The 16,796-nt window shown below is 41.8% G+C and overlaps 1 protein-coding gene across 5 annotated transcripts in view; it reads right to left on the reverse strand.

The window, feature by feature from the left end:
• Positions 1 to 16,796, reverse strand: part of TEAD1 (TEA domain transcription factor 1) — a 159,509-nt gene that overhangs the window by 28,393 nt on the left and 114,320 nt on the right. The window contains exons 5-11 of one of the 5 annotated variants that reach the window (XM_084287049.1): positions 15,951 to 16,013; positions 15,800 to 15,862; positions 7,955 to 7,966; positions 6,635 to 6,769; positions 6,397 to 6,443; positions 5,453 to 5,514; positions 3,317 to 3,441 (exon numbers count right to left, since the gene is read on the reverse strand). In XM_084287049.1, the coding sequence (XP_084143175.1) occupies positions 3,317 to 3,441; positions 5,453 to 5,514; positions 6,397 to 6,443; positions 6,635 to 6,769; positions 7,955 to 7,966; positions 15,800 to 15,862; positions 15,951 to 16,013 (507 nt within the window). The remainder of the gene's footprint in view (positions 1 to 3,316; positions 3,442 to 5,452; positions 5,515 to 6,396; positions 6,444 to 6,634; positions 6,770 to 7,954; positions 7,967 to 15,799; positions 15,863 to 15,950; positions 16,014 to 16,796) is intronic. The other 4 variants (XM_084287051.1, XM_084287052.1, XM_084287050.1 and 1 more) reach the window with 4 other exon arrangements.

Here is a 16,796-nt window from a genome sequence, read left to right on the forward strand (position 1 = left end):
ATCAGAATTCGTATTTTCTGCAACAGTGCTAAACAAGCCTGGGGCTGGCTCTCATAGCTGCGGAGGCTTTTGGTGGCTGCTGGAAAAGTCCCTGGCTGAGGAAGGGGCAGGCTGAAGGGAGGCAGGGCCACCTGGGGCAGTCCTGCAGACAGGAGCAGAGGTGCTCCTGCGCCTCTGCCCAGTGCCTCTCCCGCCAGCACCATTCTATGTTTGCCTGGGAACCATTTGTGTTGCCTTGTTGTGTTTTTCCTATGTCCTTGTTTAGAACCATATCTAAATAATCAAACTTATTCAACTGGAACTAAACAATTAAGCTGAAGAGTGCAGCATGGGGTAACCAGAAGCCAGGGAATATGTCTGCAGTGTTGCAGCATGGTCAGTGGGAAGGTGGCACTGCAGGGACGTCTCTCCTTCCTGGCCCTGGGTGCCCCCGTCCCCACACTGCGCCTCCCCTTCCCCAGGCAGTGACAGTGATGCACTGCCCAAGGGGAGTTCAGTCCTCAGCTCCCCCTGGTGCCTACAGCGCAGGGATAGAAAACGACGTACATGGGGCTTCATACATGATGGGAAATTGAATCTTCTTTGTGCCTTATTTTTGCAGTGTTACAGCATTTAAGACTCTGAGTTTTTAAAAAATGAGTGTGTGTAGTTTCACCCTTCTGCTTCTTTAGTAAACCTCCCACATTTACAAAATGGGTTTTGCAGCAGTTATGTTTGCAAGCTGAGACAAGTGCCGGTGGACCTCCCTGCACCCTCAGGAATTCCAAATAGTATTAGTTTACTCCAAAAATGGCTTTACAGCATTTATGGGGGCATGCTGGGTTTTCTTTTCTGGCCCCCACCCCTCCTTTGCCATGCATGTGGAAGTGCTGCCTTCCCCGCAGTCTGCACCTGCCTGAGAAACGAGAACCTCAACATGTCCCCAGTTGCCAGTCCCATGCACTGCGCACAAGCACCAGCTCAGTGGCACCTCCTGTTTCCCAACAGCATCATCCTCTCACTGCTGGTCAGTCCTGTTGCCAATCTACCTGGGCCATTCAGTTGTTTTCATGTCACAGACACCGGCAGAGCCACTGGTCACCATACATTATCTGGTGGGAGAGTACTTGTTTTGAGGGAGATCCTTCTCAGAGGTAAGATGTAAACATTAATTGTTCACTGAATTCCTTCATTCGCTCTCTTGTGTTATGAAGACACAAAGAGGACCTACACTATGTAAGCCCATACATTTTGTAAACAGCATTACATTACAAAAACCTACAGAAAAAGGATTATTAGGTGGCATACTTAGGCCCTGGCAAAACCTTCAGTCAAAATACAGTGAACTGCTTTTCCATTCACATGCAGTGCAGTAACATGGAGTATTGCATGGCTACATCCTACCTTACCAATACACTGGAGGCACACATGTAGTGTCCTGGCATGTGGCAATGTGGGTATGGCAGCATCCATAAATCAGTGGGCATGTTACATGGGCCACTGAGGCATGGGCTCTGAAAACCGCATTTCAATAAGGCTGCCCGTTGAGAAAACCTGGATGTTATGTTCACAAGAAGCACAAACCACTGTCTGGATGAAACTGGGGCTCAGGTGGAGAAGGTGTTCCAGCTGTGGCTTAGCCTGGAGGACACTAAGCTGAAACTAACAGGACAGAGGGAGGTGGGTGGTGCAGGTCCTGCTTGAACTTCTGCCAAGGCCACCCACAATGCTGTGGCCACGGGTGATGCCACAGGGCTTTGCAGTCAGGGAGTGTGGGGAAGTCTGGCCAATGACACAGTAGGAAGAAGGGATGTGCATAATGTACATGAGAAACACTCGGTGCAGTAAATTTGCACGCTAGAAGAAACAACTGTGATGAGAATAGAGGCCGTGTGGGTGCAGGTCCCTTCACCTCTGGGAAGGCACTTGACCCAGGGGTGACTGCAGCAGCAGTCTGCTTGGAGCGGCCCACAGGAGTCAGGGCTGCTGGGGGAGTGTGTGCATGGGGGCCCCAGGAGCTGCCTGGTGGCAGCAGAGACTCAGGGAAACCATGCAGCACTGAACCTCTGGGCAGGAACTGAGGAAATGGTACCTTCTGCCAAACACCTCCTTCCTCAAAGTTAATTGAACCTGGCAAAATGGGACATTCAGCAACCCAGCACACCACCACATATTTAGTATATGAATAGTGGAGATATGGTGTATTTTTGTTGGGTTGTTTCTCTGCCAGGAGCATTCCCCTGTTGCAAGGTTTCTGGGCTATGTCTCTGGTCTCCATTATGCAGGGTAAACAGTTGCTGGATAACACCTCTGGCCAGAGCCCATAAATGCTATGGTTTCCAGTACTTAATTATAAAGAGCAAGCGATAGCTTCTCTCTGCTCCAAGCTACTGTATTTTACCAGAAATCTGAACAAGAATGGCCTGTCTATATCACCCATTCATGCCATTATTTGCTTTTCAGAAATTATCTCAATAAAAATCCAGGTTCCAGCTGAAAGAAGCTCTTCTTATTTTTTTTGTGACACTGTAGAAACAGTGCTAGGCTACTCTCAAATGTCTATGGTAAACATATCATGATTAATATCAAGGTTCAAGGCTAGCTAGAGTAGAAAAAAAAATTACAGCCAACTTCACAAACTGCCCTTGCAGGTACAGTATGAAGACTGAAAAACAAATCAAAACCAAAACCTTCCTCAAAAAAGCACGAAAGAAAACAAAAAATAAAAACAAACAAACAAAAAAAAAGAAAACAAAATAAAGCAAAAAACAAACAACCAAACTAAACTAAACTTAAACACCAAAACATTGGATTGGGCCTTAAGACACAAGATCAAGACTCAATGACTGGACATTTAGACGGGTAACCTTAAAAAAAAAAAAAGTGATACAGATGAATGGTATATGCTTGGAAGGCTTGAACCAAAAAGGACTGTCCTAAAGATACCCAGAGGATAACCCTAATGTCAGGTTTTTAAAAGGCCATGTATATTTTCTATGCAAGCCCTTAATTTTGTTTGTTAGGAAACAGATTAAGTTGTAACTTATAGTTTAGTTATTGAATTATTACCAAAAACATGATGTAATTTGGTACAACTGCTGAAGTAGATTAACAATAAGGCATAGTGAACCATGTCTGCTTTCAGAGAGGCCTCTTCCTTCAGCAAATGGAGTAAGAGTGAGAAAGGAAAACGTGGTATCACAGTGAAAGGAATATTACACCAAACAATGATGAACACAGAAATACCAGGTGTATTCCATCAGGCTTAGCCCTAGAAAACATAATGGGAAGCAAGTGAGGAAAGCTGAAGCTGAGTGGACGCAAGAGGAACACTTACTGATTCAGGATCCCTCTGCTGTTCAAGGAAGGCTGAAAACTCCACCAGCCTGAGCTTGGTCGTACCAATCGATCGGCCTTGCCATGCAGGGACCGAGGGAGCTGGAGCTGACGTAGGCTCAAATCCTAAAGCAAAGAAACCATTTTCATGAAGAAGTTGGTTGTTCCTCAGTTTAAAATGTCTGAATTAAATATTATCAGGAATCACCCATGTAGCCCATTGGTCATTCATATTAATTTTAACAAGAATTCAGAGACTTAAAATAAGAAAAACAAAAAGCAATGTGTAGAAAACAAGGTCCCAACAGAGTAAGCTAATGTTTGTTTAATTAAAAGATCTGCTGCTTTGTTTGCTTGGGCTTGTAACTAACCATAGAATTTTTGTTTAAATTATATACTAGATTGCAGAGATTTCTAGAAACTTCACACGGACTTACAGCTGACCCTTCCTTGGAAACAGGCAGCAAGACTCAGAGGAGATATTACTGCCTTGGGAGTCAGGAGAACGGGCCTCCATTTCTGGCTCCTAATGTGTCACATTACAAGTAAATCATCTCTTTTTTTTACCTGTTTCTCCTGCCACTCTCAAATCCTCTCTCTGCTATTTAGAGTACAAGCTTCCCAGTGCAGGGACTGTCTCTTACTATGTATTTGCACATTGGGTTCTTGACTTCTTTGGGAGCTTTTAGGCATCATTATATTACAGATAATAATACATAATTACTGTAGAGAGCTGAATCATACTCTAAAAAGAAAAAGAAAATTTTAAATTGATAATAAAGAGGGAATGACATGATCTAGAGAGAGAAGGGATGTTGGCCACCATTTCTAATTCACTTCAAGAGAATAAATAAATGCTATCTCTTGCTTCTCATTGTGGAAAGTTAAATGAGAAGGAAACAAAACAGTAAAGAAAAAAGAGAAAGGCTGTGTCTGAAAGGCAGAAACTGATCTTGGGAGAGACACAGGCACAAGAAAGGTTAGAAAACCAAGATGAACCTTAACTGGTTTGAGAAGCAGGGAGAGGTCACAGATAGCGGATATGCTCATATCTCACAGCAGGAGTTTGGGAGCTGGCTCCAAACCTCATATTTAGGCAATGAAGATTTGAGGCTTGTGTGAAACAGGGAATTACAAAAGTGACTGGTTAGACGTGAACAGGAATTCTGATGAACAAAAAAATATGTATGATTTCTGGCTGATTTTGAAAGACTAACAATCCTATTTTGAAAGAAAACATAGAATAAAAGAAGATGATTCTGAATGTGTGACTTAGAGAACAATTTAATAAATAAGGAATATCAAAAGAAAGGAAATAATCAAGGATGCAGAAAGATAGTTATAACTATTGTACGGTATTATATAGCAGGAAGTTAAAAACTAAACAAAAAGTATGAAAGTGTCAGAAAACTGCAGGTCAGAGTCAGAAGTATGTGTAGTTTTGGCATGGGAGATGTAAAGTTAATTGTCATTTACAAAGAAGTAATACACTTTCCTGAAATTATGCATGAAACAAACATGGGAAAAGGAGTGTGGAAGTAGCCGTAGAAAGGGCTTGATTGGTTTGAGCAAAGGAAGTCACAACAAACACTAAGCACTTATCAAAGCGGTACCAGGCAGATCTGAACCTTTTTGTGGAGGGGTGGGGGGGTGGGAGGGTGGGTGTAAACAGTTATCAACAACCAGATGCATAGATGTGTCTTGTACTTAAGGTTAAACATAAATGGTTCTGGACTACTTTTTAGCCTCAATTTAAAATAATGAAAGCTTATTCTTGTTACAGATGGAAGTGAGATTTAGCTATTAAAATATAAACAAGCATCCTACTATTCTTGCTTTACCGTAGCATTTTCCTACAATATGAAATGCTGACTAGAGATCATATATCACTTACGTACAAGTGCTTCCCATCTAAAATGTAAACACAAAATATCCCAGACCCACTGATTTTCCCTCATATATAGCCAGGTACTAGGACATTGGTATTTGTTTGGGACTCGTCTTTGGCTTGGCTACTGGGGCCATAGATATGGAGTAGTGGCTCTGTCCATGTCAGGAATCACATCAGGACACAACTCGGACACATCCAGGACACAACTCGCATATTTTAAAAGGTGACTATAAATGAATGAATTACCTGAAATGGGAGCTGTGACTGATGGCTGTATAGGATAGGCCTGCTGAACGAATGGCTTTACACTGGAATAAATAGTTACACAAAAATCATACACCATGCCATCTACAGTAAATTCCATTACAGTCACATACAGAGTTAATGAGCTCTACCCACAAACGTATCTCTTCCTTACATAGAATATTTAACGAACAATAAATAGTCAATAGCAAGAGATGGGGCATGAGAATTACACCCAACATGTTGAAGTGAGAAACTTGTCCACACTCGGTCATACAGTGGGAAACCTAACCTGCCGGCTGCAATTATTGCAGCAGACACGGATGGAGACTGCTTTACCTCCCAATAAATCCAGAGGACACTGAAGTACTGGGGCACAAAGACTCCTTCCCACGGACCTCAAGGAAATAAGGTGGGGACAACTTGAAAAACAAGGCTAGGAGTTGTTGCTTCAGAGACTGCTTCAGGGCTAAAAATGTGACACATGATGATCGCCCGAAGGCTTCCCCTGTAAAGTGCTGTTGCTACCAAGGGGCAGTGACCCCATTGACCATTAACAGGTCGTCATCTGCCCTACAGGAAAGTAAGTCCCCCTTCTCTCCAGTACTGCTTAGATATTTAAATGAGGGTGGAGGTATCTGTGCTGGAAACCTATTCACAGGCAAAACCTTATTAGTTGCTTCCCTGGCATCATCATTGCATGTGAAGAGAGAAAAAGGAGTGTGAGCATTAGGGATTTAGCCTCAGTTGTGAGGACTGCGATCCCCTACAACTTTTCAAATGTGAGTTCACATCACTGTAAGGCTCTTCCTTTCCCTACAACTACTTTTCCCTTCTTTTTAGAAAAAAATCATAAATTATTGCCTCATTAATATCCTCTGGCAGCAAAGTGCACAAGCCAGCCCCATGTTGCATACAGAAAAAAATATTTTAATTTCGAGACTTACTCTTGCGAGGATCCAGGCTGCCCCGTTTGAATCATGCCCGGCCAAAACTGGAAGAGGAAAAACAAACAAACAGACTCACAATTGTTTTCTCTGTTGAAAGATTTTTGCTGTTTCTGAACAAGCATGATTCCTTTTGCAAAGGCAAGTGAAAGCATTAATCTATTCATTCAACCTTAGTTTTCTACTGAATAGTGTTAGAGAATATAGGGATTTTTTTGGGACTCAGCTAACAACTTACCCCAGGTGCCCCAGGAAATGTAGGACGGGGAATTCCTGGCAGGCCCAGCTTGTTGTGAATAGCAGTAGCTGAGACTATCTGAGCTGATGACATTGCTGCCATGTGCTGGAGTGCTTTGTCCTTTGCTGTCTGATCCTTTAATATGACAATTACATGGAGTCTTAAAACATTTGGCACAACAAACGATGTTAAATAACTGCAGCTACAAGCACACAACTAAAAACTTAAAAAGCCACACGGAAAATGCAAAAATAACAAACCATGCAGGAAAAAAAAATACAGCACAGAGGCTAACACTCAAACTACCTCAAGGCAAAACCTCCTCTCAGACATGCATGGTAGACCTGAATTCTCACAGTCTGCTCTGCCAACATGCAGGAGGCTCTGGGAGAGCAAACTGCTGCCCACTTATTTTTTTGGGCAAATTCTGCTGATTTTAAATCACACTGGAGTAAACACAGTCTGCTGCTAAGGCTCTGCCTGCAGGACAGGGATCACTGAGATTTGAGCTCTATCATTTAGATCTAAGAGAAGTTTGCCTTTAGTATTACGTGGTAAAATGAGAACACAGAACTGCAACTGACTGTAAACAATGACAGACTTATCTTAATGCTTACAGGTTTAGACACATTTCAGAGTCTGTTTTACAACAAATATTTTAAGCATTAGATCACAAAAATTCAAATTATGTTTTAAATTTCGAATTGTGGTGCTTCACTAATATAAAGTGTTCCCAAAGAAAAACAGCCATAAAATTTCTGCTGTTTTCAAGCATATAGGAACAAGTTTAGGAAAAGATGGGTTGTTATTGATTACTTGTAATAGAGCTGCGCTCGGAGTCCTAGTCACTACCAATCATGTATGATCACAGAATAGAAAAGGAAAGCCTCTTAATGCAACAGGGTTAATTAAGTGGGTATTTTAGGTCAGGTAAAATAAGTAAACAACGGACTGTTACTATCTGGTAAAGTGCAGTTCCTCTTCTGGAAGTACTGGATTAATACGTGCTAATATTTAGGTACGTGACTTAGAATGAAGGAACACAAGCAATATTAAGCAAGGATTTTTTGGTTGTCTTGTTTTATTTTACAAGCAAAGTAGCAAGCATGCTGGCAAAAGATGCATGCTCTTATATACAGTATATGACTTTGAACATATGCTCCCTCTAAAGCTTATATGTAGTAGTACTATAGGTGAGCAGTTTTTCCTTTGAATAGCTCCTTTAGAAACAGCACAGGCTGAAAGTACAAGAAAAGCTAGCCAAAAATTCTGCCAAGCACAGCTAAGGTACGTAATACTTGGTGTAGTTAAAATACTTACCATGCTTGTTACCTGGATACAACAACAAACAGTTTATTAAAATGCTTGTGTAGAAAAGCAAATTTTTAGCAAAATAAGAACAAAATAGTAAAACACAAAGGAAGAGCAGCTTGCTCAACATTAAATACTAGGTTTAAACAAATGCATTGTTTTTACCTAGGGACTGATTCATTAAAAGGAAAAAATAAAAAATCTACAAAACTCTGGGCGTAAATGATGCCACCTCCCCGTATGAAAATTGCAGACAGTGAGTGCGGGGGATCACTGCTGTGCTTGTTTCCCCGAGCTGGGACACAGGGGCCTCCATGGGCTTCAGCCTGGCGCCCGCTCACCCAGGAGAGCAGCAGGTGGAGCAGGGGAGCAGCTGCTGCCAGCAGTGTGCCTCCTGCACGTCACAAGGGGAGAGCCTCAAGCGCGATCTGCTTACAGCAGTAGTAAGATTGGTGGGCCCATGGGAGCTTCCTGCACAGCAGGGCAGGATGCTGCTTTCTGCCCTGTCTAAACCTCGGGAGCACCACGCTTCAGCTGATGATACATCTACAGAGCAACTTCTGTCCTGTTGGTATGTGTGATCAAAACATGGCGGCTTCGCCAACCTGTAGCCTCCCCTTCTATCACCGTCTCACTTGGTAAGGGCTGCATGTCAGCTCTGACCCTGCCTGCTGCTGGCACCCACCCCTGCCTGCCCCAGGATGGGAGGGTGTGCAGCAGAGGTTTGGCACAGGATGCTTTACCGACTGTCTTCAGATGCCTGCAGACCACGGGGCAATTTTTAGGTAGGCGTTAAGAGGTGGCAATGCCCTGAGATCCATGCAGCACTCCAAGGAAGCCAACCTCGCTACCATCCTGCATGGGCAGAAGGACCCTCTGTCATGAACACATGAGAAAGGGATGATAAAGGGCTTAAGGGATGTCGTTAAGCACTAACTGGCACAGACTATGGAGATACTAGCTCCATCAGGCCTTTCTGTATCTTTTCCCCTGTATTTTGTCGTGTGAACTCCACACTTTCTTTTCACAGGAGCTGCAATGCTTAAACTGTCCTGTGAAGCTCTTATCCTCTAACTGCAGTAAGTCTGATGTGCCTTGACTTCAGAAACAGTGACACTGATTTGGGGAGGGAGGAAATATCTGCTGTTTTGTGATGTGAGAAGGGATGTTTCTCTCTTGGCAATTGCTGCTTTTCATCTAAGAATATTCTGCATTTTGTGATGGCCACTCATTCAGTCTTTTGATTACATTTTAGGAGGATGGAGAAAAATCAAAAATAGATAGGTGACTGCTTAGCAACACACCCCTTGCAGGAGGGCTAGTCTTCAGGAGTCTCACAGACTATTTTATAGAACTTCCCAGTGGTGACAAATCTGCCAGCTCTGCTGAACATCAAGATACTCAGTCAACATACATCAAAGGGAAGTTTCACCTTTCGTAGGCTTAGGAACCTATGCATAGTCAGAAGACCATTTTTCTAAAAGTAGTTTTAACTTACACTAAAATGTGGAAGAAATCAGTTCAAAATCAAATGCAAATACTTAAAAGGTACTGACTTCTACTAGCACAAAGCACTTTCAGCTCCAGGAATGTTTTGTAGAGCTGGAAGGCGGTGGCCTGTGCTTGTATAATAAGGCAGACTTCACAGTCTTCAGAAAGAAATGGGAAAACCACATTTTGAAGCTGTTTATTTGAACTGAAATATCAGCTTGTCTGTGACTTAAAAAAACAAATATACCGGGCTTTTTTTTTATGCTCTAGTGGAGAGTACAAGTAACCAGCAGGGAATGACTTTCCACCTATCACTGCAATGTGCCGCTTCTGGAATGAAACTTGGTAACTGATTAATAACACACAATGGTATTACATCACAGTTTAGGCGGCAAGAGAAGTAATATATCCAATTAAAACGGCAGGGGTAATTTAAACAGGCAGATTACAGTAATTACCCAGGTTGGAATTTGGCCAGGACAAATGGGTTAACACCCCTACTCTAGACAGGAACGTTGTGGGATTTTCAATGACCGCAAATAGTTAAGACTTTGATTTCCTATCTTGTCCGAGACAGAAAGGATTTGGTTTTGCTCGCTTGTGCTGCTGTGTGAAGCTGGAATTAATCTTTTCTGGTCAGTGAGTTTTATTCTGCTGTACGTAAAATAAGGTTGGTCCCATGTGCTGCAGAGTACCATGATGATGTTTGGCAGGGGCTGTGACGGGACAATATCTCCCATTGAATTATTAAATCTTGCTGGGGCTTAAGGTATTCCTTGGATAGGTCCCATCTGGCCCTGCCCTGGCTTGACCCTACTTAATTTATGAGCTCTGATGGGATTGCTGCTGCCCAGGAATGACGCTGTAGTAAGTAACAGGCTGCACTCTTCAACTGCTGTCTTCCTCTCTCCTTATAAAAGTCTTCTGTGCTGTGGTACGTAACTGGTGATGTTACTGAGACAGATTTACAGTGCAATCAATGAAAATCTGGAGTAGTTTCACTAAATCCCTAAAAGTCATCACTGTAATGGAGATCAGGATCTGCCTCTTGTTTTAGCCAACTGCTTCTGGCTACAGTTGCAAACGCTTTGTTTTTGGAAGGGGTAAGCGCTAAGAACCTAATGGAAGAAGACTATATAACTTTTAATGAATCAGGCCCTTGAGTTTTACTTTTCACCCATTAGTTTTGGAATGTAAAATACATAGTTAAATTAGGTAGAAATAATACTCCAGTATCATCCAATTATAATTCTTAATATCCATAACAGCCCCATGTGAAACAAGAGTTCTACATGACAAGCACAAAGGGATTTATGCTTGACTTTCCTTTAATCCAACATAAACAGTAGAATAATTCAATCAATCAGTTCAAACTAGTTCCGCAGCAAAAAATAAAAACTGTTAGCCTAGAAGGATAAATAGGGCTTTGAATACCATGTTGTCTATGGCTTTGGAAAAAAAATTAAGACAGTCTGAGGAAAATTATGCACAACAGAACACAATTCAAGCAGGCCTAAAACCTGTATGAATATTTAAAATAAAAAACTTTTGTAAGGAGAAAAATATGACATAAGAGAAGAAAAAACAATTGGCTCACAAAATTGATATTACAGTAACACTAACATAAAATAGTTTCCTAGTAAGCAATTTTGCAGATGTTATTTCTGCTCAGATCTTGTATTGATTCAAATAACCTTTGCAATAATTAGCTGTAGCTCAAAAAAAAAATAAACAAATCATGAAAATATACAATTGTTCTGGACAAAAGATAGAGAGCACTTCAGTGTTTCTAGCCCTGATCTCCAATTTGCTTATTATTAGAGAAGACAGGAGTAAATACAAAAGCTGGCTATTTCAGCCAGGCAATAGCTAATGCCAAGAAGAGAATGCGCATTCAAAGCTGTCCCAACTTGCTGCCTAATGAGTAGCAATTAATCCATCTTATTGTATTTCAAAATGCTGAAGACTCCATTCACATCAAAGGGAATTTTTCAAGGCTTTTATCATTGTTCATTTAAAAAGTATAGAGCTATCTTTAGCATTTTATAATTGACAACAATATTTTCTTTTTATCCCTCAATGTGGAATGTAGAATAATGGATTTTAAAACAGGTAATATGTGTGAACTGCAGGCATTTTAATGTTTCTTTTTGTCTCTGTCTAATTAATCTTGCACTATGAAAAAAAATATCTGAAATGAAAGTCTAAGATAGTTGTATATCCTGCTGTGAAGACCGTTACTCTTTGTTTAGGCACAACTTCCAATACATCTTTTCTCCTGAAGGTAATTTTGGCACCCTGTCAGTGCAGAGGTGGGAAATGCTGCAACCTAACACTACAGACTGGTGTATTTGACATGGAAAAACATTAGAAAGTAAAAATTCTGCCTTGCCTTCTCCAGTCTCCACATGAGAGGAAATGTCATGAAGAGGAGTTGCCTTTCAGGTCTGTCTCTTAAGACTGCTTTATCCCAGCCTCTCTTTCCTTTTTCATGAAGTGAAATTTCTCTAACCTCAGGAAGATTTTAATAACCTCAGAAAATCAAGATAAAATCTTTAAAGCAGGAGTGTTTTGCTGTTGTAAAAGAAATTAAAATGTACAACATCCCTGGAAGGGCTGATGAGACATTCTCAATTGGTGGTCCTGAAATGCAACAACAGCATTTACTTGTAAAACTTCTCTTTCTAGCAGGCTAAGGATCTATCCACCTGGAGCACCTCGAGGCACTTGTCCTCAAAGAAAAGGGACTTCAATGGACCAAGCAAACTTGATAACATACAGGCAAGTTTTCAACTGTTAGTTAAGCTTCAGTCATATTCTACCCAATGACATGGATAGATAAATTCAATGCCACGAAGATAGCTCTGAAATCTTTCCACCCATTTGGATTTTTGCAGAATATAACCACAAGAAAATTTGCCAAGTCTTCTCCTTTCCATGAGCAGGGTTCAGATCAATGCAGGAAAGAAAGATTTCTTGGCCTAAACTAAACCCAGCAGGTATTTGGAAAAAAAGACTTAACTAGTTATATCCTTTGTCAAAGTAAAAGACCAGGGACTGTGGTCAATGAGATGGATTGGCTGTATCCAGAAAGATCAATAAGAAATGGTATTACAAGGAAAACTGCTAGCAAATGACATCAGCTGGGGAACAAGGGACTCTGAGCCATGCCCCTGCAAACCTCAAATCCCTGATCATAATTATTTCAGCAAAAGCAGCACCAGCACCCAGGGAACCTTCTCTGCAGTAACCTTCCCTGTGTACATGTGGGAGGTGTACAGAGGTGGGAGGTCTGGTGGCAAGAGAAAGAAACACAGAAGATAGAGATGTCCTCAGCTCAGAGCTGACTGAACTCATAGTTACAGACTGGCATGAAGAATCTCTAGATTTTGTCCACAGGGTGCTTTCCCCTCATGCTGTAGGTGGGAAATCTGACAATCTGACATCAAGTGCATATGTTATTTTCAGTAGTAGTTGTTTTCCTGGAAGCCACCAATCAAGGGTTTTACAGAGTAATTGTAAGAGATATCTCACTGCTAAAATGGTGAGAGTGGCCCAGGTCAGAAGCAGTTGTTCCCCTTGGCTATCTTCTTCCTGGTTTTCCCTTTGCTAGGAAATGCTGGCAGCACTACTCCAGGAGGATGAGAGCCCATCACCTTCCAGGGGGAGGGGTTGATGGGGCAGTCTGGGCTGCTGTCAAAGTGGTCCCCGATGAAACAGTGAGAATATGCAGATGCCAACATGTATTCACCTTGACTTCATTTCACATCAGTGATGTCCTTCTCAGGCAGTTTTCAAAGGACTTCGGAAAATATGGATAGTTCAATACAGGAATAATGAGAAAACTATAGGCAGTGGTGCTATATAAAATGTTTGGAGTAATGAGGTTCCTTCTCAAGTCCAAAACTAGCAGCTTCTCCCAATTACAGTGAGTACTTGCGGCTCCTAGGAAGAAAAAAGTGAGGGCTATCTTCCTGATAAGGTAGCTCCTTTACAGCACCTTCTTGCATGTAAGTTTCAGCTCTTCCATTTAGGGAAAAAATGGAGGAGGCTGCAACTTCTCTGGAAGTGTCCCATGCAAGAGGGTAGATGCCATGCCATGGCACCTCATTCATTGAGACCAAGAACAGCAAGAAAAAGAGGAAGGAGATGGGGAGAACCTGTCTCCCTTGCCATTTCTGGGCACTTCTCAGGCCAAGGGTCCTAGAGGAGTTGCATGGGCTGTGTTGGGACTCCTGGGGCAGCTAAATTGCGGGGGCAGGATGACTACCTGGAGGCAGCAGGGACAGGATGAACTGCCTAAGACCCACTGGACAGAAGGATGGGCTGAAGGACATGGCAGTGTTTGCCACTGGTGATTCCTGAAGAGCGGCAAGTTCAGGGGCTGGCAAACCTCTCACTAGCATGCTCTCTGTACCCACGGAGCAGCTGTTGAAGCAAACACCTTCTGTAGAGTAGCAGGGACGTGGATATGGGAGACTCTTGATGAATCAATACATTTTTTGCATCAAATCGGCGGCTTCCCTATTCTCTGCTCAGCTTTGGGAGCACTGCAACCCACTGAGGGGTGGGAAGTGGCAGCAGCATTGGAATGTCTTATGAAATACCTTGTTGCCCTAACATATCTTTCCTTCTTCAGGCAACTCCTCAAAATGAAAAATCCCTCTGGATCATTATTTACTCCAAATGCCATCTAGGCTAGATGTCTCAAATATAACCTAACAAGAGGTTAGCTAGCTGCTTTCTCCTTTGGAAAGCTTCAGTAAAAGTCGGATAGCAGGTGCAGCAATTAAGAATTTTGTTTATTTATTTTTTGCTTTAAAAATGTCTTCATATTTTATTTTTGGCATTGAGAAAAGGAAATATTTTAAACGAGCAAATCCAAAAATTTTGTTAGGCTTCTAAGCCTGCATTTTGGTATCTAGGTGGGTTTCCTGATTTTTGTAGCCGTGAGTGCTCAACAGTCCTATAAAACGCCCTGAGAGCTGCTGGTGCTGAGCACGTCTGAAAGTAAGGCAGCTTACTCACGTACTTAATTTTAGGCATCAAGGATTGACAATTTAAGCTTAAAATGCTACATATCTCTGTAGTATTGCACCCTTGGTTAAAAAGCAGTATGTTTAGGTTGTCTTAGTTGTTCTTTACAAACCCCAACTGCTCAGCCAGTGCAGCTAAAAAGCCAGCCACCAACAGCCATACAAGCTTGCCAGCATGCTGCCCACTGCGGACAAAAAACCCAGTGCTTCTGTCAAGAAGGCCTATTACACAGCCAGCCTGTTATTTATACACTGCAGTTTCAGGATTGTGGTAAGCATCTGCAGTGCTCACCACTTAGCATTGTGAAATTACTTTCTGAAACATTTTTCCTTTTCAGCTAGAACAAAAACATGATTTGTTCTCATCTGAGGAAAAAAAATCAAAAAAAGAAAAAAGGAGGGAAGTAAAAGATTTACAAGTTCCTTTGCTTTTTATTAAAAAGAAAAAAAAATCTACAGCAAAAATTGCAAAACACCCTCTTCCACTTTTAAGTAGTATGAAAACAAAATGAGTCCCAGGGTCTCCACTGGAAAACTTGAAAAAACAAGCAATCCAAGAAATCCCCATTAAACATTTCCAAGAGTTTCTTTATAGTCTTAGAATATACTTCATGGAAACCAGGAAAAATGGGGACGTGTACATTTCATTATGTCAGATTAAGTAAACACACTTAGTTTTCCCTGAACAGGGCTCTGACTGAGGCTCTCCAAGGATTAGATGCCAATATTTTACTTTAAAAAAAAAATTAAAAGAAAATCAGAGAATCTTGTAAATAGTATGTAACTTCAGGTAATACTAGATTGTACTCCAGTAACACCTTGTAGCTAGAGCAATCGGGATAAGCTGTGCTCTCTGGTACAGTGTATTTAAGTATTCTTGATAGTATTTCAAAAGCAGAGAAAAAACATTTGGGAATGGAAAAAAATTACCCCAATTATCTCTCAGGAAAAAAAAAAAAAAAAAAAAAAGAAAAAAGGAAAAAGCATCTACACAACTGCTTAAAAACCATGTGTATTTAAATACACCCCTAGCACTCAACTGTTAAAAAACAAAACCAAAAAATAAACTAACAGGTTAAAAATCAGGTTTAGGTGCTGAGGTGTTACAAAGAGTAGCTCACTTTGCATCTGGACAGTGTTAAAACAATGTTTTTAATGTGAATGCTAGTGCAGAAATTGGAGATTAAACACAAAGAGACACAGACAGCTACCACATGCAGGAAAACGAGGTTACAGGCACGGCAGCACCAGGCGCTCGTCCATCACCGCGGGGAGGAGGAAGGGACAGGCATAGCAACCACAAGCCCAAAAGCAGAAAAGCGCATACCTTCAGCTTGGAATGAAAATCACGAGATTTCCTTCTGGCAAGAACCTGAATGTGACTAGACACCTGCAGGGTAGGGGAAGGGAGGAAACAAAGGAAAAGCCTGTAACCATGGAGATGAAAAGCCCCCTACAACTGGGCAAGCCAAACGTACCTTAATGGCGGCTTGAATTTCTCGAACTTTCTTTCTTGCTAAGACCTGTATGTGACTAGACACCTACATTGTTCAGGTTTATAGGGAAAAAAAAAGAAAAAAGAAAAAAGAAAAAACAAAAAGCAAATCAAATTTAAAATATCTATTTTTATCTTAAAAAAAAAAAAAAAAAAAAAAAAAAAAAAAAAAAAAGCTTTTCTGAGGGGATTCAGTTATTTGCATCTTCAGTAAGCTCTGCTGTTAAAGCTACCACATTCCCAGCCAGATACCAAGCTCTTAGTACCGAGGCTTAACAGTACAGGTCATCACTGCAGTGATTTCATTAAGGGAAAAAAAAGTGGAACCCACCAGGTTGTGCACTCAGCTACAAGAGAGAAGACACAGTTTGCAGCTGGCTGCAGCCCACGTGCTTTGGGACTGACCCCATCCACAGCCGGGTCCTGCATTCTGGTGCAGGGAGCCCACAGGGTTTCCCCCCATCTGCCAGGGCTGCAGACACCCACCCTGACCTCCTGACACTAGGCTGGAGACATTAGGGCAGTGAGAAGTCTCATCCGTTAGTTAGGCTGGTGCTCTGCAGTTCCAACAAGGAGCCTCAGGCTGTGTTTTGGCCCCACTGCTATGCCCCAAGTTCTGGACCAAATGGTAAAATATTGACACAATACAGGTCCCAGAATCTGTTCTGCCTTTCTCTGCAATCTCAGCATCAAGTCCACCTGCAAAACACTCACGTAAGCAGAGACCAGTAACTTGGCACCAGTTCAAGCAATGTCCAGGTTTGGCCCACTGTCATTACGTTTTGCGTTTTGATAAGAAATGTGTACAAAGTCAGTCCTGCACAAGATG

Source organism: Netta rufina, assembly GCF_964035555.1.
Source record: "Netta rufina genome assembly, chromosome: 5".
NCBI lineage: Eukaryota > Metazoa > Chordata > Aves > Anseriformes > Anatidae > Netta > Netta rufina.